Source organism: Nilaparvata lugens, chromosome 4, assembly GCF_014356525.2.
Source record: "Nilaparvata lugens isolate BPH chromosome 4, ASM1435652v1, whole genome shotgun sequence".
Taxonomy (NCBI): Eukaryota; Metazoa; Arthropoda; class Insecta; order Hemiptera; family Delphacidae; genus Nilaparvata; species Nilaparvata lugens.
In genome coordinates, this window is record NC_052507.1 from 79,611,482 (window position 1) to 79,635,213 (window position 23,732).

The 23,732-nt window shown below is 35.3% G+C and overlaps 2 protein-coding genes across 2 annotated transcripts in view; both read right to left on the reverse strand.

Annotated features, from left to right (window-relative positions):
- Positions 1-388: 388 nt before the first annotated feature.
- On the reverse strand, positions 389-2,886 carry LOC120351109. The gene is made up of 3 exons (XM_039427118.1): positions 2,739-2,886; positions 2,011-2,166; positions 389-565 (listed from the first exon to the last, which is right to left on the reverse strand). The coding sequence occupies exons 1-3, from the start codon at positions 2,814-2,816 to the stop codon at positions 389-391; spliced, it is 411 nt and encodes a 136-aa protein (XP_039283052.1). The 5' UTR covers positions 2,817-2,886.
- Positions 2,887-10,378: 7,492 nt separating this feature from the next.
- LOC120350978 overlaps positions 10,379-23,732 on the reverse strand; it is a 79,824-nt gene continuing 66,470 nt past the window's right edge. The window contains exon 6 of the mRNA XM_039426568.1: positions 10,379-10,767. The gene's annotated coding sequence lies outside the window, so the exon portion shown is untranslated. The remainder of the gene's footprint in view (positions 10,768-23,732) is intronic.

Here is a 23,732-nt window from a genome sequence, read left to right on the forward strand (position 1 = left end):
CTTGTAAATTTTCTGTAAAATGAGCAGTTTTCGTGAAATTTGCAATCAAAACTTTAATATGGCCGCCATTTTGTAGATTAACATCAGAATTTTTTTTTCAAAGTTGAGTCTTTATAGCATAAATATTCATGCTGAATTTGTGATCAGTACATCATTTAGTTCTTGAACTAAAAAAAATTTTGAACTAGTTAAAAATTCCTAAGTGAAAAAATCAAAATGGCAGCCATAAGGATAACCGCTGAGTTTGGGACACTTCAAATATGACATTTGTAGTCTACTATCATCCAGGAACAACACCCTAAAATTTTCGACACTACTTCTGAAACACTCGGTATATGATAATAAAATATTGTAGATATTATCATCAATTATTATTATCCGGAAATATTCAGGGAGGCATACTCACCCTCTTTATTGGACATTGTACTGTGAGATTGCAATGATCCATTATACTTTTCGTAATGCTCATTCCATACTTCTTTACAATATCGCAAGCTTTCATTTCAATATCAATGATACTATTGTAACGGTCATTTGCTCCTTTGCTGGATGCTACTACTCTTACCTGAAAAACAGTTTTGAAATCTAAACAGAAATTTTCTCATGATGTATGGAACGTAATCTTTCGATTTGAAGAAATATTCAAAGTGTCAAACAACAAAATTGAGGAATGGCCCTGCAACAAGGCCCTGGGCCTCTACTGAACCTTATTCAGGATAAAAAGTTTCAACCATAGAAGATAATGTTTCCATACGCCTCAAATCCAACGAGCTGTATCATTGGACAATCAGTTGCATGTGATATTCTCTGCTTCCTATTGGTAGTGAGCTGTGAAAGTGAAATGGCGACTAGTCAACTAGTCAACCCATTGTCCAATCAGACAGTTCCTTGGTTTTGGAGGCGTGACCTACTGATATGGTCACTCCTACATCAATTTCATGTCATTTAGGAGTGACAAGGATGCAATAGAACTGTTAGTTATTTATTCCAAAAACGTCTGAAGTACAGACATTTTAGATTCGATTGACAGGCTCAGATGGTGCAAAGAATTTAGAGAAACTCTTTTCATCGATTTATCTTCCTGCTTCTAAAGCATTTGATCGGATTTTTCAAGAAGGCTTGGAAAAGTTCGTTTAACGTTGTGAAAGCTTTCAACAGTTGTGATACTTCCCCAATACAAAAACAGACTCAAAACCAATATCTCATAATTGACCGAACGTAGTGAGGTCTATGTTTTAACTCTGATATTTTCTTTTGTTTGTCTGTATGCAACGAGATTTCGGCCAAACGCGTTGATAGAATTCGATGAGATTTGACAGGAATATTCCTTTTTCAACTGCGCGTCGATCTATGCAGAAGGTTTTTTGAAATTTTGAATTTTAAGGATAATTTGAAAAGAAAAGGAATTCTATATTTTATAGAAGTCTTAACTAATGGGTTTTACCTTCATAAACAATATTCTTATCAATTCAAGTCAAAATAGAATAGCTCATTAGTCTTTAACTAGGCGCTATAAAAAATTCATGAACTCTAAACTTTGTCAATGTAATTCATACTTTGCCAATGTACTTCATAATCTGCCAATGCACTTTATGCTCTGCCAATGTACTTTATACATTTTCAATGTACTTCATACTTTACTAATGCCCTTCATACTTCACTAATGTACTTCATACTCTGCTAATAAACTTTATACTCTGCCAATATACTTTTTAAATCTGTACTATGCCAATGTATTGTAGCAGATATTGCTGATAGTGACAGAGAAGAAACATTGCATTCATTTCACTTTGTGCCAGTTACACTCACATCGATTTTTCTACGCTCGATTTTAAGCCGTCCTTATAAATTCTATTACATTATTAAACAGATGGTGTCAAACAAATGATGTTTGTCAAGTTCCCTTCAATCGACATTCCGATAGAATATTCATAAGAACGGCAAAAAATGCATGGAACGTCCAAAAATCGATATGTTTGTGAAAAGAGAGTATATCTGACGTGCACTCACCTTGACACTATCATCCATGTCAACACCAGAGTCGATAATCCCGCTGTACACGAAATGTGTTCGATTGAATTTATTCGCCTTCATCGGCCGCAAAGCTTCAATTGATCCTTTCTTCTCGCAATAAGTCAAATGACTGAAACGAACTTCATACGGCCCCTGTACAGCAATCCAAAAATAAATGAAACCATTCCTCCAATTCAATGATAGTCGCTATATAGACTAATGATAAATGCATGATCCAAGCACCGTATTCATTCCTTTTAAACTCCTAAACATCCAACGTACGTACTGAATCCAACCGGATTTCTAGAGTATTCGTTCATTTTTTAACATCTAGCGACTAGAGAGATTTTTTTAACATCACCAGAATTAAATTCTGTTCAATTTTCATTTAAGTGAGGTAATCAAAATTTTCAACACTGTTATCTCTATTTAGTTATGATTGATCATGTCTTGATAATATAGTTCGATTATACAGTATTTGGATGTCGAATATATTCACTATATAATATTATAATAAAACTTTGTTTTGTCTATGGAAATTAATGTGTTGAGGTAACTATTTAAATAAACTGATGATAACTGAAGATATTTTTCGGTAATTCGAATCTTGGAAGATTATGAACTTAACATATTTTGAGCTAAATACTTATAGGGTATTCTGGTTTGGTGATTGGCCTATTTTAAGGATAAAAATAAGATTCATATCAAATATTTGGAGAACATACCGCTATTCCTTCCCAAATTGCAGCAACGTTTATAACCATAGCGCACAGAGAAATAGAACATTCCATAAGTTTAGTCATTGTATCCCCAAATAATTTATTTTACTATATCACTGCTCAAACATTTACTGACAAGAATGATGCTACTCGGCATATACACGGTGAATATCATATTACAGAATTGTAGAAAATATGGAAATGATTGTTATCAATAACTGAATATTCCATGTAGAATATTTCTCGGAATATGCAATAAAAAGCAGGATATCCTGGATTATTGAAAACGTCAATAGGAATCTAAAAATTCACGTGATTCTATAACGAATAATTATGCTCAAAATTAGGAAACGAAATACGGAAACAAGAAAACAACTGGCACATGTCTATCATATATTCGAATTTTATGGAGAATCTATATTCTTTCAGCTCTATCCCTATTACTTCCGCAATTTCTGAAATGATTTAATCAGTTTTGGACAATGCATCCGCAAACGCATTTACATCCTGTTCATAATAATTTTCCTATAGTTGGGTAATGGCAGAATTTAATTGACATTGGTGTTGCTGTCCTTGTCTATTGATCGACAAAGCAGATTCTCTTCCAGCTCCGCAACGTTTCCAGATTGATTTTCAACAATGTAGACATAAATGATAAATCAACAAAAATCTTGGCAAGTAAAGTACTTGATATGGAGACACAGCCGGGGGGCAGAAGCAGACCCCGCCACGCATGGCTAGCTTTAGTTCAGAGGAATATGAAGCAGTTGGACCTGACAAATCAGATAACCCAGGATCGTTCAAACTGGAGATTTAGATCGAGGAGAACTGACCCCAAAACATAGGGAAAAGGCAAGGAGGAAGAGATTTCCATCGTTCCTTGGCTTCATATAATTCAAGATCACAGAGTGGTATAAATACACTGATTAAACCACTTTCTGGAATTTGCCATGACTCCTGCCAGCATTGCAGGCGTTATTTTAGCAATTTCTTCCTTGATATTGGTCTTCCAAACTTGTAGGACCCTTGGAAGGTTCACTCAAACAAGGGATTTCAAAACCCCCCATAGAAAAAATCACAAGGGTTCAAATCGCGTGATCGGGCTGGCCAATCCAAATCGCTCCTAATTGAGATGAGGCGTCCTGGAACGTGTTCCCGCGCATACTAGTTTACTATTCAAAGATCTGAGCCAGCTGGTGACAGGACAATAACGCTGGATACACACGAGATCTGCTATCTGTTCATAGTGAATGATTTAATAGAATCAACAGTTGCCACCAGTTTGCAATTGAATAATCACATTTTCTCAAATTTCAAGCTTATTTTCAATTTTAGGTGAAAATGTTACGAGACATTAGTTGAAGAGAATTTAATGCTCAATCTTTTCCACTCGAAAGTTTTCGTTTAAATCATGTCTGAGACCTGATAATTGAAAATCTGAAATTAAACTTTGCATAAATGGGGCGGAGCTCCTGAAATTTTTACAGGTATGGGACTTGTGGCAGTTGATATAGCTTATCAATGACTATTTTAGGTATGGATTTGATCAAAATCGTTGGAGCCATTTTCGAGAAAACCGCGAAAACCCCAGTTTTTGACAACCTTTTTGCCATTTTAGCCGCCATCTTGAATTGCATTTGATCGAAATTGTTCGTGTCGGATCCTTATATTGTGAGGACCTTAAGCCTTAAGTTTCAAATTTCAAGTTATTCCATTGATTGGGAGATGATATATCGTATACACAGCACACATACACTCATACACACACACACACACACACACACACACACACACACACACACACACACACACACACACACACACACACACATACATACTTTTTGGACTCAGGGGACCATGAAACTTATATAAATTTAGAAATTGGGGTATCTTAATTTTTCTCGAAGAGCAATACTTTCCTTACCTATGGTAATAGGGCAAGAGAAGTAAAAAGGAAGTTTAGTTTCGCTGCCACACCGGTATAACTTAGTGTAAATTGAACAGACAATATTGCTTTACTTGACAGGTGGAGTTTTTCGGACAGATATGAGTGAACCCCTTAGACCATTTATAGAGTAGACACGGCCAATTGTATATTCATACTAAAAGTCGTTGAAGCCATCATCTCTACTGCCAAATTCGCCCACGTTGACGTCACAACAGTTTTTTGTGTAAGTGTTTGTGGTGTCTAACTTACATTGTTGTTGAACAATGCATTGTTGTTAGCTTGGTTGTGACGTCAATATGGGCGGATTTGGCAGTAGATGTTGGCTTCAGAGGCTAGACTTCCCAGCGTGTCTGCTCTATAAATGGTCTAAGGTGAACCCCAAGATCTATTATTCACAGCTGATATTCCACAGAAGGCCAGAGCTGCCTTTGTAAAAATGAGAACACTTCTGTCAGCTCGTGACTTGTCTATTGAGGTTAGGACCCGTCTCTTGAGGTGCTATGTGTTCCCTGTTCTCTTGTATGGGTTGGAAGCATGGACACTAAATAGGGAATGTGAGACCAGACTTCAAGCATTTGAAATGTGGAGCTACCGGCGGATACTCCGTATATCGTGGACAGATAGAGTCACGAACGTAGAAGTTCTCAGAAGAATGGGTAAGCAACTAGATATTGTGCGTGACATTAAAATACGAAAGTTGACTTACCTTGGACACATTATGAGAGGACCCAAGTACATGATTCTGCACCTCATAATCCAAGGTAAAATAGTTGGTAAGCGCTCGGTGGGACGCAGGAGAATGTCTTGGTTGAGAAACCTGAGGGAAGCGTTTAATTGCACAACCAATGACCTATTTAGAGCGGCTGTGAACAAGGTAAATATCGCCATGATGATTGCCAACCTCCGAAATGGAGACGGTACTTAGAGAAGAAGATTCCACAGAAATTGTTTTTTGTTAAAAACACTAAGGCCCCGTTGCACAAAAGCTAGCTAAATTCTAATGGCGACTAATTTCACGAGAAGCCTTCTCTTCTGATTGGTTCTTGTGAAATTAATCAAGACTGGAATTCAATCGGCTTTTGTGTAACCGGGTCTGAGTTTAATTGAATACACATCTCCTTCAAGCATCCTTCAAGTACTGTACGTCATTAAAATGTAGACAGTACGACATACATTCTTCAATTTACCACATATTTCATAGCAAGGTGCTAATTAGTGATTCATTTTGAACCCTTGTATAACGACATAGCAGTCTAAAATTTGGTAAATAATCTAAAAAATTATCATCACTCAAAATCTCACAATGGAAAGTGAGGCGCTGACGTTTTGCATCAACATCTGATAGTCACTTCCTTTGTAGTTTCCTGTTGGTTGTTTGCAAGGAGAGGGGGGTGTTGTTTAATATTGTGTATGGTAGATATCCACATTGAATGGAAACGACAAGATGTGGTCAAAACCACAAATTTGTTAAAACAATTTGAGTTACCAATTTCGGTTGTTACAAATCATCAGTCTCCAGTAAACAGAAAGCTTCAATATTCAGCAGCAGACTCTATATACTGTATATTAAAGCTGCAAATGACAAGAAATCACAACCAATACTCATTGCTCTCTGGAATATTTAGTATGGCTGAAGCCCTACTATTGGATGTCGGTCGAATAATGGATTTTGAGATCTACTGTCATTGGTTGTTGGTAGAATGAAATCCCCGGCGCATCTGCGTGACGCTTAACGGAATTCGAACCCAGCATGGGAGATGCAATGCATTATTTTTCAATTGAGGACTTGCAGACTCCCCAGTATCTGTTTCGATAAAAAATTGGTTCTGACATTATTAAATTGGTTCCATTGAGAATAAATTATTATACTTGATTTACTGATTCTAAAAATAATTGTATAACTCAACTTAATAATAATAATTTAAATTGAAAGCTCAATCATTGAGCAGGAGAATTCATAGCTCTAGGCTCTATTGTCATTGGCCTAGGCTAGAAAATGACAGTAGAATACGTGGGCGTGTCTAGCCTCGGCCAATGACAGTAGAGCTCAACGTTCATTGGTCGACAGCCAGTGGCCAATCGTAGGGCTTCACCCACACTATGATATTATGCTGCACTGCTCAATATTTCTAGCTTCTATATCAGAGATTGATGATGATGTAACAAGGGGAATTGGTGTCTCGAATTATTTCAATAAATCATTTGTTTTAACAATATCAAATAGTTTATTCATTAATTGTTCTTGTAATAGTGTGATATTGAGAGGGTATTATTGTAGTTGTTTTTGTGTTTCTTATATTGTTTTTCAGGTTTTTGAACTGAAATGAACTTTGATTCTAACTGTATGTTGAACCCTGCGTTTTTAGTGTGAGAATTGACTCTGTCTTGTTTGAATTTGCTAACTTGTTGCTTAGTTGTCAAAATTAAAGCAATTTTCGTGATTTTTTCAAATACAGTTTCAATTTCATGTCGAAAAAGCCACTGTATTTGAAGATTGTACGAGCATTGACCTTTTTGCAGCTTTGGCTTTTCCACTGGAAGTTATGCTCAACGCTCGTGGAGGGGGAATAATTTTCAGTGAAAATGCCACAGTTCGAATTGAGACAAAACCGGGAAAACAAGTGACGGTGTGCGAGCCTCGGTCTTCTGAATTGGGCCCATTTCCCATTCAGAGGGACAAATTGTTATGTTTTCAGTTATCAGTAATTTTTATCTAGTTGAATAGGAAACCAAATTTTATAGAGTTAGTAGGAGTAGAATTAGGAAATTATTTGTGCGTGTGAGTTCAAGTATAGTGAGTTTTATTAAAGCGCATGTGTGTGTTTCTGAAGAGTCGAAATTTGAATTGTAAAAATGGTAAGTGCCAAAATTTTGTTGTCTTCATATCATAGCTCAAAATTTAGCAACATAGAATGACCGAGGCCCGAATTTAAATGCAGCAAGTTAGCAGGTTCCCAAAATGTATAGATTAAAAATTGAGTATGTCTTCTTGACCTGAATCGATTGCTGAATAACTCTGTTCTGTTTGAAAATTTGACATGTTACCTGACTTTTATTAATTCGTTCTACCTATTAAAAACTCCTATAAAACTATTCACCGTTCAATAAACCTGAGGTTGAATTTTAAAAAGTATTTTTCATTAAAGTTCCTGGCTAGTAGTTACTATGTTTGCTAGAATATGTGACAATGATGATAATCTGTGCTTTTGAATGAACGAATCCACTAAAAGCTCCCAACCAACCAAGGATTCAAATAGAGATTTGATAGCATAATTTTGGTAAATATTATAGAAGAGAAGAAACAACCCCCCTCCGTTTACATACTAAATAATACAATCATAAGATAATTATGACATTGAAGGAAAAACTAGGCTGAGCCTGTACTATTTCTTTCCAAAATTTTTGATAAATAGTCGATGTTATCATCTAAAGGTTATAACATCACACACTTCTTCGTCACTTGATTTTTGGTCCAGGAATAATGATTTGAAGTTTGCATTGATCATTATGAACTTTCAGGTTTTTGGAGTGGGAGGGTGGAAAAATAATTGTCGTATTTGAGGTTTGTCTGATCATTGATGATGTTTTAGAGTCTATTTTAATGTGTTTGTGAACATCAAATTGTTTCAAAAGTGTTGGAAGTGAATACAATAACGTTGCGTCTATTCATAATCTGTGATTAAATCACATTAAATTTTAATGCCACATCATCACTCTGATAATTGATTGATTGATTGATTGATTGATTAGGATAAAGGATAGGATTAGGATAAAGGAGAATATCAGGGGAATCCAGCTTATCTCAATGGAACAAAGCCCTTGGATGGGAATTTGGAATGATTTTCATTTTCATTACTCATGAAATCAATAATTTCAGTATTTACTCGTTAATTTCTTGTATCATGAAAGTTTGTGTCTCAATCAGCTGCTGCACGGAGGATAAAATGTTCATCTTTCATAAGGCCCTTCAGACAAGAGATGAGACCCAGTGCAAATATTTTTGCATTACCAATCGCCTTTTAATAGATTTCATAAACATCGTTAGAGGCGTTTTGAAAATCGTTTTGACAAACAAACATAAATACACACTTAGGCTAGTTTCACACTCTTTCGGTTCGTTTCGTTTTTGATTCGTTTCCGGCAAATTCCGATAAGTGTGAAACGGTAATTCGGTTTGAATTCGGTACCGAATAGAAACCGCATAGAACCGAACGCCCACTTCACTCTAATAAATTCCATCAGGTTTCAATTCGTTGCTAGCGAGAGGCTTCTTTCACACACTTTCGGTTCGGTTCGGTTCGTTTCGTTTTCGGCAAATTCCGATAAGTGTGAAACGATGATTCGGTTTGAATTCGGTACCGAATAGCAACCGCATAGCACCGAACGCCCCCTCGACACGAATAGGGAAACAGGAAAAAACAAAGTCTTTTACACACGCTTGCCTTTTTTGTTTTTATTTTAACCTGATATCGTGATTATCTGTTTCAAAATTCTCCAAGTCAAAATCATATGGTCAATTCATTTCTGTTAGTTCACAGAAACATTTTCTCTCAATAGTTTGCTATAAAAATATAAAAGATATAAATTAAAACTTAGTGAGAATTTTTATTTTTTTATAATTTTTTTATTTGTCCACGAATATTACATGATTTCATCAATGGAGAGAAGAGATGAAGTTTTTTATACCATGTGTCAAAACAAGGAACAAATTTTAATTAATAGAATAATCTCTCTGAACTTCCAAAATTAACATAATCAAAAAGAAACTATTTAAATAATTCACAATTTTTAATCAACTTTAAAATTTTGTTGTTCAAGAAATAACATCTTACAATTTGACACCAACTGTTATATTTAAATATACAAGCAAGAACTGTGAAAATCCAAACACAGCTGTGTTTGAGAAGAAAATACCTAATTAGAACCGTACGAATTAAAACCTGACATGTATGAAAGCCTCATTCGTTACCGAAAACGAACCGAACCGAATGAAACCGAAAGCGTGTGAAGCTAGCCTAAGTATAATAGAATAACATCAATTTTATACTTTGATAGAATATGTTATATTGAGACAAACAATGATTTTGAATCATTCACATAACTACTTATTGATAATTGATCATTTATTCTGTTTAGAATTATTTTATATTATCTATTCAAATTATTTAATAGATACAATGACGTATAAAGCTGTACACAACAGTGACAGTGAACACAGATAATATAATTGCCACGAGCCCGAGCGAGAGAGTATAATTAATACCATTAGAACTTTCGGGAATTATAATTTTACTCTTCACTGTGTGCGAATCCTGATTGAGGATTAAAATTATTTCTAATGTCAGACATATTTTTAAAGATCGGAAGTAATTTTTGATGATTGACACCAAGGAATGTAGAATAGATAAATTGGTAGACACTAGACAACAGTATACATACAGTACGGAAACTTGGCTAGTACCCTGACGCTAAAATCCGCCATCTTGTTAGGAAGCGCCGCATTGTAATAGTATTGATGGTAGGTTCGGATCACTTCAATGATCCGGATCAATTGATCTCATTCATTGCTACGAGTCAATCAGAAGACCAGGATTGGAACTTCCCAAGGTCACGTGACGTGTTTAGTATTGGCGTCATGTAAAAAGCATTGGTTAGATAGGCGATTGATTACAAGTTTCCATTCTGTATATTCTGTGACTAGACTACATTATATTCTAATCGGTCCTCTCTGTGACTTAAAATTTCGATTTGGAAATCATATTTTCGTGCTGAGAAGACAAGAATGAAACTCAGATATTCAAGAATTCAGAATATATTGTCTCTATTGATAATGTTCACACTTTTAACTGATGAAGTCGACAGGAAATACATTTTCACCATTGAATTTAAATATTATTGAGTGTTCTTAGGACTTTTTGGCCACTTGGGGGTAACTACTCCATAGAATCTGGTGCAAGAAATCAGCTGCTTCATGATGTGAGGAGCCACTTTGTAAGCATAAATGTCAAGTCTGTACTCGCCATAGGGAAGTGCAGGAACATTGTCTACATCATATACAAAAATCCAATTTTTCATCTCGCAAGTAAACTGTAAAAAATGGTAAGTGAATTATGTTTTATATATGAAGTGAGATAGGTGATGTATATTTTGCAAGTTCATATCCTGTTCAGAAAATATTCAATAACTATAAAAGTATTATACGTTTTGTGAAGTTTACCAAGGCTACCAAGAGTACCAGACTTATAGGAATTTAACTTGATTTGATGATTCCTATTGTGATGAATCTTTCAAATAGATCTCATGAAAAGAGAGAAAAAATTGTGATTACCTTTTAAAATGAAAGAATTTGCTAAAGGAATAGTTAGCGACCGAGCGATAAAGCTTACTTATCAATAACTGTATATTTGATAAGAGTACCGTTCTGTACTGAATATTTTTCTAGGAAAATTATTCAATAAAATTATAATTATTTTGCAAATAAAGCACAAATTATTTATGAATCGCTCACTGATTTTGAGGTTACACTTTGTTTACTATCGATCAGATGTTTTTAAAACAGTTCGAACGCAGCTGACTAATTCAAAGTATTGTCAAATGTCATGCTGGCTTCACGTAAGATATAATATCATCTCTAAAAATTAAAACTATCCATAAAGGACCAAGAATTTCAAATAAAAAAAAATAAAATGTATGTGTTATCGTTGAAATTATTTATTATTTAAGAAATTATATTATATGTCAGGTCTTATTGTAACTAAATAGGTCATAGCATGAAATTATATTATTGATAAAATGGCAGAAATTAATTATAACAGTCTCAAACCTAATAAAAATTGTACAAGAATATTAATTTATTAATGATTTAATTCAACTGAACCACATGGTAATTAAATCTCTTTGGCAAGCCCAAGCCAATCATAGTGCATAGAAATAGCACCAAGAAGGTGATCGTTTGAAAGCAACACATGTTAATCTATTATCAGACAACAACCCTGCCTTATCAGTTACACTAGCACATGTACATTGTATGAGAGGAACTATGTCTATAAGATTAAGCAGTTTTAAGAATTACATAAATTGAATTATTATTGTAATTAAAGGAATTGTATTCTACTGCTTGCCACTGACGTCATGTTTACGTCACAGGTTTTCTACCAATGGCAAATTTTTATGCAAATTATTACATCGAGATTCTGAGAAGCAAGGTCTAGCCTAGAAGCTTGGAGAAAAGACAGCACTTCCCTTTTGAAATCCTCACCGTGCAGATCTCCTTTTATAGTTACCAAGACCTATTTGTGAAAATTTCTTGTTCGATTTTAAATGTTCTATTTGTGAGCCGATATTTTAGGCCAATTTATTTGTTATTCGTAAATTTCTGTTTTCATCAATCGATAAATTAAAAGTTTAAAGTAAATTATCCCTTAATTAATTTGGTGAAGGAAATATTAAATTAAAATTCCCCACGTGCTGAAACCGAAGCCTGGATTGCCGCCGATCAAACGATTTTTGATCTAAAGAAGAAAACCACGACCGCCAAGGAAATTCACGTGAGTTATAAGTTTTAAAAGGGGCCCCAATCTACGCTTCGAAAATATTTCAGTGCAGAAAAGTATAAAATTTTCTTCGTTAAATTATTGGCCACGCCGACAAGCGCTTTAGCATTTAAGAGTCTAGAATTTATTCATAATAAATTTATAAGAATTTGTAGTTGATTAACTATCCTCCGCTGCCTGAACCACGACCCCGAGCAATTTTAAAATATTTTTTATAATTCATTTTTCACTATTTTTTCAAAACTGTTAAATTTTATCAATTATAAAATTCTGTTGAATCACGCATAGTATCATGCAAGCACAAGAAAATTTTTAACTATTCTATTAATGCTAAATTATTATCAACCTGTAAATCAAATTCTGAATCTGCACTGTATGATTACATATTTTATTGTAATATATTTCAGTTTTGTTAATTCGCTTTCTGAGTCGATTATTTCTTAAGCCTGTCAATTATTGTGTCTGATACGTTCTATATCATCAAGAACCGATCGAATACGATCATTGGGATAATTGAATCAAGCTGGATATTGGAACAGGTCTAAGTGGATGTAGCGAGTGGGGTCAGATCGAGATATTTATTCTTTGTCCTTACCTGCTCATATATCAGCTTTTATCTGTTACCTACCTCGACTTAGGAGCGAACACATCAATTGTACAGCAGTGGCAACCGTAGATCGTATAAATTCCTACATTAGAGCTTAAAACCCGACAAGACTCTGTTCTCGAAATATATTCTGAACGATATTTGGTCCAAATACCGTATTTTAATCCTTCAGAACTTATTAGAGACACAGTCCCGTAAATTATCTACATCGGGATTTTTGCTCGACCTGTATGATTTTGTATGCTCATTCTTCACAGGTAATAATTTTAAGGTATCCGTATTCAGTGTTTAGCGTCCGCTACACTACTTATAAAAATTTCATCATTATACAATCTGTCATTAGAAGAATCAAGGGTGAGCGAGCGTTTAGGCCTCCCGCGATTCCGACAATTGTATGAATCTTGTAGTGAATCAATCAGTCTGGTGTTCACTCAGCGTCCACACACGCATTGCAAAATTTATAGCCTCTACACCATTGACTCAGTACAAGATTCACCCTACATGTGTGAAGCCGTTAAAAAACGCACCACATGATTTGCCGGCCCAACGTGAGGCATTCAAATATAGCACCACACTATGTTTAAATTGAATAATGGAACTAAATGAATGGTGAATTGATTTTAATGTTGGAATGACAAAATTGAACTTTTGATAAATATTAAAAATAAAACTGTTACAAGTTATAAACAAACTTCGCCAGTTAAAAACATCGCAGGTGGCAATCAGATGATTCGCCACAGACTCAACGACTTGAAATATTTTCAAAGTCGGGGCAACGGTAGCATTAGGGCCGGTTTCCGAGCTCGGGATTTAACTGAGATTTATGAACTTGGCCAACTGTAATATTGGAGAATTGCAAATAGGCCTATAACGATCCTCGGTAGATTAAGAATCCATTTATTCAAAATTTCAAGTTAATCAGTCCAGTAGTTTAGACGTGATGATGCATCAAACATACTTTTCCTATCCTGTACATGTATGAGCCAGTTCTTTCCTTCATTATATCGCATGCCACTACAGTTTTTTACTTTCCTTGCCCTACTACCATAGGTAAGGAAAGTATTGCTTTCCAAAAATATTAAGGTACCCTAAGTTTTCTATACGTTTCAAGGTTCCCTGTGTCCAAAAATATGATTTTTGGGTGTTGGTCTGTGTGTGTGTGTGTGTGTATGTGTGTATGTGTGTATGTCTGTGAACACGATAACTCCATTCCTAATTAACCGATTGACTTGAAATTTTAAACTTAAGGTCCTTATACCATGAGGATCCGACAATAAGAAATTCAATAGAATTCAATTCAAGATGGCGGAAAAAATAGCGGATGATTACTAAAAAACCATGTTTTTCACGATTTTCTCAAAAACGGCTCTAACGATTTTCTTCAAATTTATATCATGGATAGCTATTTATAAGCCCTATCAACTGACGTGAGTCTCATTTCTGGGAAAATCGCAGGATCTACGTAATATTCTTGAGAAAAATGGCGGATAATTACTAAAAAACCATGTTTTTCACGGTTTTCTCGAAAACGGCTCTAACGATTTTCTTCAAATTTATACCGTGGATAGCTATTTATAAGCCCTATCAACTGACATGAGTCTCATGTCTGAGAAAATTGCAGGAGCTCCGTAATATTCTTGAGAAAAATGGCGGATAGTTACTAAAAAACCATGTTTTTCACGATTTTTTCAAACATGACTTGACCGATTTATTTCAAATTCATACCCTCTATACTTATTTATCAGCTCTATCAACTGGCATGAGTCTTTTTCCTGAGAAACTAATGTGGTCCACCCCATCCTTGAGAAATGGACTTTGTAAACTCCCTCTCGTGCATGAGGTAGGTAGTTAGAGCAGTTTATTAAAAGAACACATAGTCGAGATATTTCATCTGTAGAACAGCTGTTTTGACGACTTTTCAAAAAAAAAAATATATATATATATTGTTTATTTTTGTGTGTGGCGAAAAATAGCGTTTGCACCACGGACAAAAATGTTTTTCCGGCTCTCAATCTTTTCTAGTCCTTGGCCTACGGCCTCGGCCTTGAAAACCGATTTCGAGCCGGAAAAATCTCATTTTCTGCTCTAGGTGCGAAATAAATACTATATTTTGCTGCGACTATTTACTGCGACTAAGCCCCGTTTCGGAAAGCCAATTTTTTGACTCCAGCATCTGTTTAAATTCTAGAACTTACCTAAATCCCGAGCTCGGAAACTGGCCCTTATCTTACATCACGAGCATTCAACAACAAAACAAACTCTTTTGCAGAGCTTAAATATGCAACAATAAAAAAAACTGTAGTGACATGCGATATAACTAGTAGTTCTGTGAACAGTAGACCTCACGCAGTGTTCTCATCCACAAGTACCTGATTGAAACTATAGACCTTATGAAAATACAGCAATAGATGGCTTCCCCACACATATGTGTAATCACTTGTCAGCTAATTTATGATGAATAATTCTATAGTCTGATTTTTACTCTAATATTGGCGTATGAAGGAGGCTCCTTTTTCCTTTAATATTATCCTTGAAATGCAAAATTTCCAAAAACCTTGTATATACGTCGACGCGCAATTAAAAAAGGAACATACCTGTCAAATTTCATGAAAATCTATTACCGCGTTTCGCCGTAAATGCGCAACTTAAAAACATATAAACATTTAAACATTTAAACATTAAGAGAAATGCCAAACCGTCGACTTGAATCTTAGACCTCACTTCGCTCGGTCAATGAGGGAAAGAACTGGCTCATACACGTACAGGATAGGAAAAGTATGTTTGACGCATCATCACGTCTCAACTACTGGACTGATTAACTTGAAATTTTCCATATAGGTTCTCAATTAACCCAGGACTAATTCAAACGCTTCAAAATCCCACTCGGTCAAGTTTTCAGTTTGTCACGTTTTATAATAGACCCTTGCGGAGCACGGGTTAGCTGCTAGTTTCTAATATAATGAAGGGAAGAATTGTCTCATTCACGTACGGGATAGGAAATACTCGAATGACGCATCATCACTTCAGATTAACTTGAAATTTTGAATATAGATTCTTAATTTACCGAGGATCGTTTTAGGCCTATTTTCAATTCTCCAAGATTACAGTTGGCCAACTTCATAATTAGACCCTTGCGAAGCACTGGTTACCTGCTAGTCTTATAATAATAATAAATATACTTGCTTATTAATCTTATAATATACTTGCCCTTTTCCTGGGACACTCGTATGTCTGGTTGCAGTGTCTAAAAATACTCCCCACAATTGACATGCCGAACAAGTCGATTAGCTCACATACTTTGTATTGGACATCAATAACATTATTGTAGCGTCCGTTTGTGCCCTTGTTCGAAGCAACCAATCGCACCTGTACAGAGATTCAGATTCGACTCAATTTGAACCTCTCGGCTTCATCTCAGAAAGTCAACGAAAATGAAAGTAGATTTGCAAAATGTTTTGAAATTTCAAAGTAGTAATGCAAAATCGATTTTAATTTTGATTTTGATTTCAATTTTTTGTCAGTAACATAAAAACATTATATCACAATACTTCCATAAGAATAGCATTGGAAAATGGGGAATTGTCCAGAGAAATACTGACAAGTAAAGGAGTAAAACAGGGTTGCCCAATTTCACCTGCCCTCTTCAATATTTATGTTGATGAGCTTTTGCATGCGTGGCAAGGGTTATGCGTTGACAAGGGTATTTCTCTTACTCGCACTTATATGAACCATTTAATGTTTGCGGACGACACATCTAATCATACAGGAATCTGAGGACAAGCTACAAATTGCAATGCATAAGCTCAACATAATAAGCGAACTTTTTAAAATGAAAATTTCGGCAATCAAAACGAAAATCCTGGCTTTTAATAGCAAGTGGCCGGTACGATCAAAAATAGTATTAGGAGACAGGATTCTGGAGCAAATTTCAAATTTCAAATATTTAGGCTGCGACATCACATATGATTACGACCAGGATGTCCAAAAAAAGATCAAAATTCAACCTGGTATGCCGAGCAATCACTCGATCCCTTAAAGGTAGAGCCCGGAAGAACACCTTGATCAAATTTTATAGAGCCATGGCGATACCCATTTTGACTTACGGAAGTGAAGCATGGGTGTTGACAAGGAAGCTTGAATCAAGAATACAGTCTAGTCAGCAGAGATGCGATTCCTTAGACAAGTCAAAGGATGCACAAGAGAGGATCGGATTCGGAATGGACATATAAGAAGAGAATGTGATGTCCAACCAGTGTTGAGTTTGATAAAAACATATAGAAATAAGTGGTCAGATGATGTCCTTAGAATGCCTGAAGACCTACTCCACAAGCCAATAGGCAGAAGAAGTATTGGTAGACCGAGGAAGAGAACAGGCTTGAAAAGCCTAATCCATGACGATGATTATGATGATGAATTTTGAATTTGAGGACGTATTCACAAGATAGCTCTTTTGATATTTGAAAGTATATTTGGTTATGTGTTGAGGAGGTGAAATGGAGGAAAACAATGGTCGTTTAAATTCAAATTTGAAAAAGATAACTTTTGTTGAGAAGGACTGACTGGACACTGAGGTATGAGACAGATATTGATAATGTTTCAATAAAAATAATAGACAATTTTATCGAAACGTAACAACGTTGAGAAATTCAAAGTTGATGCTGTATGATGAATAAACTGAATTATGTTATTTCAAATGATCATTATTGCATCATCGAGTTATCAGTCTACAGTTTTGATTTGTCAGATTTTAAAATAATGCAGTATTAACTGTGCTGTCAACTGAAAAATCTCGTCCAAATACTCCAATGAATTATATTGTTCTATACTGTATAGTATTAAGTGATCAAATCAATGTTTGGTATTAAACCTTGTATATAAACCTCAACGACTTTAAGGAGCATAGACTCACATGCAGCGCTAGTGTTGTACTTGGAATTGAAATCGGCCATTGAGGGGGAAACCTATAAGACTATTATATACCAATGCCTTTGTAATCTATAATATTACACATATATAGATATAACATCTCGTGCTAAAATACCCCAATGGCGGCCTTCAATTTCAAGTAAAAGCTATCATTGCGAAGGCATTCGTGATTTATTATTTGAAAAAATAACATTACAGTACCCTTTTTTGAAAAGTTTTTCATATAAAATAACAGATTAAAAACAACAACTAGTTTCAATGTTTCGCATCATCTTGTATTCAGTATGGATACTATTAGTGGAACGTTTATTTGAAATTTATTTTTAAAACCTGAAGATAATGTGAAATATTGAAATTAGATGTTTCTATTTGTGTTTTTAATCTGTTATTTTATATTTAAAACTTTTCAAAAAAGGGTACTATCATGTTATCATAGAGAAACAATAGCGTAAGTAGATATCCCATGGTATAGGGAATTTATGTCGCAACTTATGCTGTTATCTCAAGCCGATTACTGTCGATTATTGTCAGTTTTTACTGTTTTGTTAGAGTGAGAGTGTATGAACGGCACAATTTGAGAGCCTACTAGCGTCACACAGCTGCATGGGAAAAAACTACGTGAACTATCGGCTTGGGATAACAGTAAAAGTTGCGACATAAACGCCCTATACAATGGGATATCTACTTACGCTATTGTTTCTTTATGATGTTATTCTACAAATATTTGAAAAAAAATCGGTTTTTGTATAATGAGAATATTTGATAGAGTTTTTGACGTTATAAAATTATTTTCAAGTGTTTGAGAATAGTTCAAAATGTTACAACTTCAATGAGGGTTTCTTGGTTGTTAATTAGAGTTTTTAATTAAGTATTAGTCGATAGTGGAATCACGTACCCTCACGTTATCAGTGAAATCCTCTCCTGAGTCCACGATACCGGAGTAGTTATAGTGCGTCCGATTAATCTTGCCAAATCTCATGCTTTGGAACAAGCGCACTGCACCTTTCTTCTCACACTCAGCTATGTTCTTGAAAGTGATATCATAGGGGCCCTGAATATTAAACGAGATCAATTCAAATTACTATCATTTTAATCAAAATACTTCATGAATTTTCATCTCAAAAGATTTTGTATACATTATACAGCTGAGTGAGTCATAAACTGTATGTATGTACTTAACTGTATGTACTTCAATAAGTTAGAGACTGTTATAGATATATAATATTGTAACTTTCAGGATAAGTTATTGGTCAAATACTCTACCTTTTGACATACAACTGAATTTCAACCCCTCATAACGGGGTGATTTAAGGGCTGTAACTCGAATACCTTGAATGTAAACACCCATTGTGTAGTACATCATTTTAAAGGCCTTTTTAAAACAATAAAGATGGCATCGATGAAAATGTTCTATGATACTTGTATCAAAAATAGCAGCTGATTGAAGATTTTCGTGTCGGATCCTTTTATTGTAAGGACCTTAAGTTCCAAATTTCAAGTCAGTCCGTTAATTGGGAGATGAGATATCGTGTACACAGACACACATACACTCATACACACAGAGAGACACACACACACACACACACACACACACACACACACACACACACACATACAGACCAATACCCAAAAACCTATTTTTTGGACTCAGGGGACCTTGAAACGTATAGAAATTTAGAAATTGGGGTACCTTAATTTTTTTTCGGAAAGCAATACTTTCCTTACCTATGGTAATAGGGAAAGGAAAGTAAAAATCAACTTGTCAAGTAACGTTCTTTGTTGTAATTGAATCCAACCCATGACCACACCGTGGCCACATTCATGACACAAATTAAACATTTGTGAATTTTACCTCAACAACAAGACAGTCAGTTCGATTCGATTGATAAGAATCTAATCAGAAGTAAACGGTTTAATACTCACTGGAAATTAGAGAACATTGGCCGATACACAATGGCAACATTGCAGCCGTTGTATCCCTGCCACTTTTCTTCTGCGCATGTCCATCCCAAGTAGGAACTTAATTTAAACGAAGTATAGTCATTAGTTCTAGTTGCCGCTAGAACTCAGTTGAATCATCAAATGCTAGTTCTCTAGGCATTAGCTACAAGTTGCCGTTAAATTTGCTGTTGAAATTCCGAAAAATAGTGAAATAGTCTACCAATGGGGAAAAAGTTGGCGAAGTTCAGAGGCGTGGTATACAAGTCTGGATCTCGCTTGTGATTGGTCAACGCGTTGAAGTGAATATCTCCGAGTTCTGCCGATAGATGGTAGCAGCTACTGGGTCAACTATTCATTTTCTGTGACTATCAATTTAGCTCTTCCATCGTCCTCTCTTTCTTCCTTTCTCCTTCCTTCTCTCACTTCTCTAGACCAGGTAATAAAAGCAGTACAAACAGTATAAAAAACAGTACAGTAAATGTTTTTATACCAAAAACATTTGGTATAAAATTTAGAATTTGTAAATAGGCCGACACATCTAGAAAATACCTGAGTCTATACTTAATTCATGCAGGTGAACGGGCTAGAAAACTTCAATTAATCTTGCCATGCCTGATTTAATAGGTTTCTACTAAAACTAACACTACACTTTGGAATAATTGAGAAATACAAACAACTTCAATAAACATTGGCAACTGAAATCGGACAAAGGAAACAACAATTTCATGTTACTTTGTTGACATTCTTCATCTGATTTGGGGGCGCATTACTATCTCTCTCGTTTAGATAGCAATACGTCACAAAACCAAACAATATCAGTCATAAAATAACAAATAATTTCTATGCAAAAATTCAAGAAGGAAAAAGTTCGTTGAACCTAATTTTCGTCGATAATAACCCATATCATAAATTTCGAATCCCCACTTTTCAATAACATTCTTGAATGAACTTTTTGTTTCACTACACTGCACTTTCGTTGGTCTGTACGTCGCTTCATCGTCGAGGTTACGGTGCCTTGTTTTTGGCGGTGAACCTTCACCGGTTGAATTTGGCCTGACGGCGACGTCATCTTACGCCCCTAGACCTGTCATCTGGAAGGGTGTCTTGAAGCGGTGTTACATAAAGTTGCGGAACCAATGGGGTGGTACATGAAGTTTGGGGTCACACATGAACCGCTGTAGATAGATGTATCACAGCATTAATTTCTAACTCTTTTTACAATTAAATTCATCAAAAGCTAAAACAAGAGTTATCTATAGCAAGTCTCAAACTTAACATAATATTAAAAATTACATTCCAATTTAAAGACTATCTTCCTGGGTTTCAGCAATTCTCTACAATAATATATCTCCAGAAACAATAACTCAAATGTAACATAACTGAGAACTTTCTTCTCTACTTTCTGTACTTCTTTGGAAAAAATATAATTATCTTCCATCACTAATAAAATCAAAAGGACGATTCTCAATCAATATTATCAACTTGAAAAATACAGGCTCTGTTGATACAATACTCTGATGGAAGTTTAAATTATTTAAATTCCCTAAATTATATTTTAAGCCTTATTTTACGTACCTTAGCGGTTATTTGGAAGAAACAATTATTCGTACATGATGAAGAAACACAATTAAACTTTTCAGGACATGGCACTACTAGAAAATTTAAACTTTAATAACAATAAAACTAACTCCTACATTAACTAATAAATAGGGATGTCAATCCCGGGATCCCGGGATCCTGAATCCCGGGATCCGGGCTATTTTTGATACTCAACAATCCCGGGATTTTCCAGCGTCAATACCGGGATTTTCGGGATTAGAAAACCTTAAATTGTAAAAAGATTTTTTCCAAAAACAATTCAATATAGAATTCATTTACAGTGATGAATATGAGTTTTGCATGACTAATTTATTGTTCTAAGTGTTTGACTAATTTATTCTACAGGCAGAGCCTACAGTTGCATAATTATACATAATATACTGTACTTTGTATTGGCTAAATAGAATCCGCATTATCGGTTCGCAACACTCGCAGAATGGTTGTTAATCGGTTGTTATGCCTCTACGTTTGTTCTGTTTACACAGCACCACAAGTTTATTACCAGTCTGAACCAGTGAGGATAGAATGTAATTACATGAAGAATGTAATACATTCTATATTCACATTCTATACTCATTGGTACATTGTACATTCTATACTCACTGTACATTCTATTCATTGTACATTCTATTCATTGTACATTCTATACTCTCTGGTCTAGACGGCACAATATTTGCAATAGTGCTGATGTCAATTCCCCTGAAATTCACTCAACTTTGAAAAGACTTCAGAAATTAGAAATAAATAAGCACCATCTATTCACTCTCTGTCTAATTATTTCTATTATTTTTTTCTGTCTAAGACTTCAGAAATTAGAAATAAATAAGCACCATCTATTCACTCTCTCTCTAATTATTTCTCTTCTCTTCTCTTCCTCTATCATAAGTAGAATATCTAGTTGGAGTAAAATATAGTAAGTAGGCTCTTCGAAATTTCATTTTGTAGTGGTCAGCTTTTGAAAAAAGTTACTCCTAATCTTGAAAACATTTATAAAAATAGATTGTTAAATTTTAATATTTTTTCCAAGTATTTTTCCATTTCAATAATTTCCTCTTCCTCTATAATGAGCCCTTTTTTATCTCAACACACTGTTACTCAGCATGTAATTGAGGAGGAACAATTGGTTAAAAATGTATGAAACTGATTTTTGCCAATCCCGGGATCAGTACCGGGATCCCGGGATTGATATTAGATAATCCCGTAATACCGGGATTGGAAATCAGTCCCGGGATTGACATCCCTACTAATATTATAAACTTGCCCAAAAAGGGCGAAACGAATTGATCTTCATTCTCGTAGTGCTCCTAGCAAAAGGTGTCCTCCGAAACGTAACCTGGTATCTCGGCAGGGGAATCGCCCCACTACTGTATTTAGAAACCGGTCTCCTATTGGGCAAATTTGAGAATTTGACAATATTGAAAATTTGAGAATCATATTTGGCCAATAATCGCGACGTTTCTAGAGCCTTGGGACCAAAGAGTAACTGCAAAATTGGTAGTTTGTTATGATTTCAATATCTTGCTTTTTTCCACCTTATCGCACTCTATGTCGCGACAGGAAGGCTAAGTTTGAGAGATATCTACATTATCTACATTCCTCGACGACTTGGAGCCACAATTTTCAAATATCTATCCGGGGAAACTCGAAGTTATGGCCGTTCATCATAGAGAGAGAGAACGATCTCGCTAACTCACTTATAATAATGGCTCCAGCCTTTTGCGTATTAAATAACTTGGGAAAAGGCCTGAATTATTAGAAACAGTGCTCGGCACAAAGTATATAGTTTTTTTTCAATAGGATTATGGTGGTACATCCGATTAATGGTTTGACTTACTAGTAACCGACGTTTCGTCGCCATGACAGATGACATCTTCAAAGGGGGCGGCGTCGGAATACACAAAATCGATGTGAACTTGGAGAAGGAAGATTAGGTGGACTTGAATCGTGTGGTCAAGTCAAACCATTAATCGGACGTAGTCTATCGGTATAATCCTATTTCAAATAAAATATCAATCCGCAATTCGCTCAAATGTAATATAGGTATATAGGTAATAGGTATATAGTATAATAGCTCCGCCCTCTGGACCCCCGACTGCATGATGATGCAATGATTCAATGATTTATTTCAGCCAGAAAATAGCTATTTATGTATTAAGTGCGTAATGCGCGACTTTATCGCTCACGCAAAACAGTTATCACGCGACGCGAAGTGGAGCGTGATAATTTTGCAAGAGCGATAAAGAAGCATTAGGCGCGAATTACATACAAAATTTTTTCTACAACTGCCCAAACCCGTTAAATTACTTATATCGGCGAAGTTACAATTACCGACTTTTTAGGTTAAGATCTGAGCTTTTAGCGAGCTGCTTACCATCAGCTGATTGGCGAGTGTAAAGAAACTCTTCTGCGCATGCGCGAATGATTTG

Excerpts from the sequence above, each read along its gene's own strand:
- LOC120351109 (XM_039427118.1), bottom strand. The coding sequence starts at position 2,816 with ATGACTAAACTTATGGAATGTTCTATTTCTCTGTGCGCTATGGTTATA. Across the intron at positions 2,167-2,738 it reads CAATTTGGGAAGGAATAGCG|GGGCCGTATGAAGTTCGTTT; the intron begins GTATGTTCTCCA and ends ATTGCTGTACAG. Across the intron at positions 566-2,010 it reads ACATGGATGATAGTGTCAAG|GTAAGAGTAGTAGCATCCAG; the intron begins GTGAGTGCACGT and ends ACTGTTTTTCAG.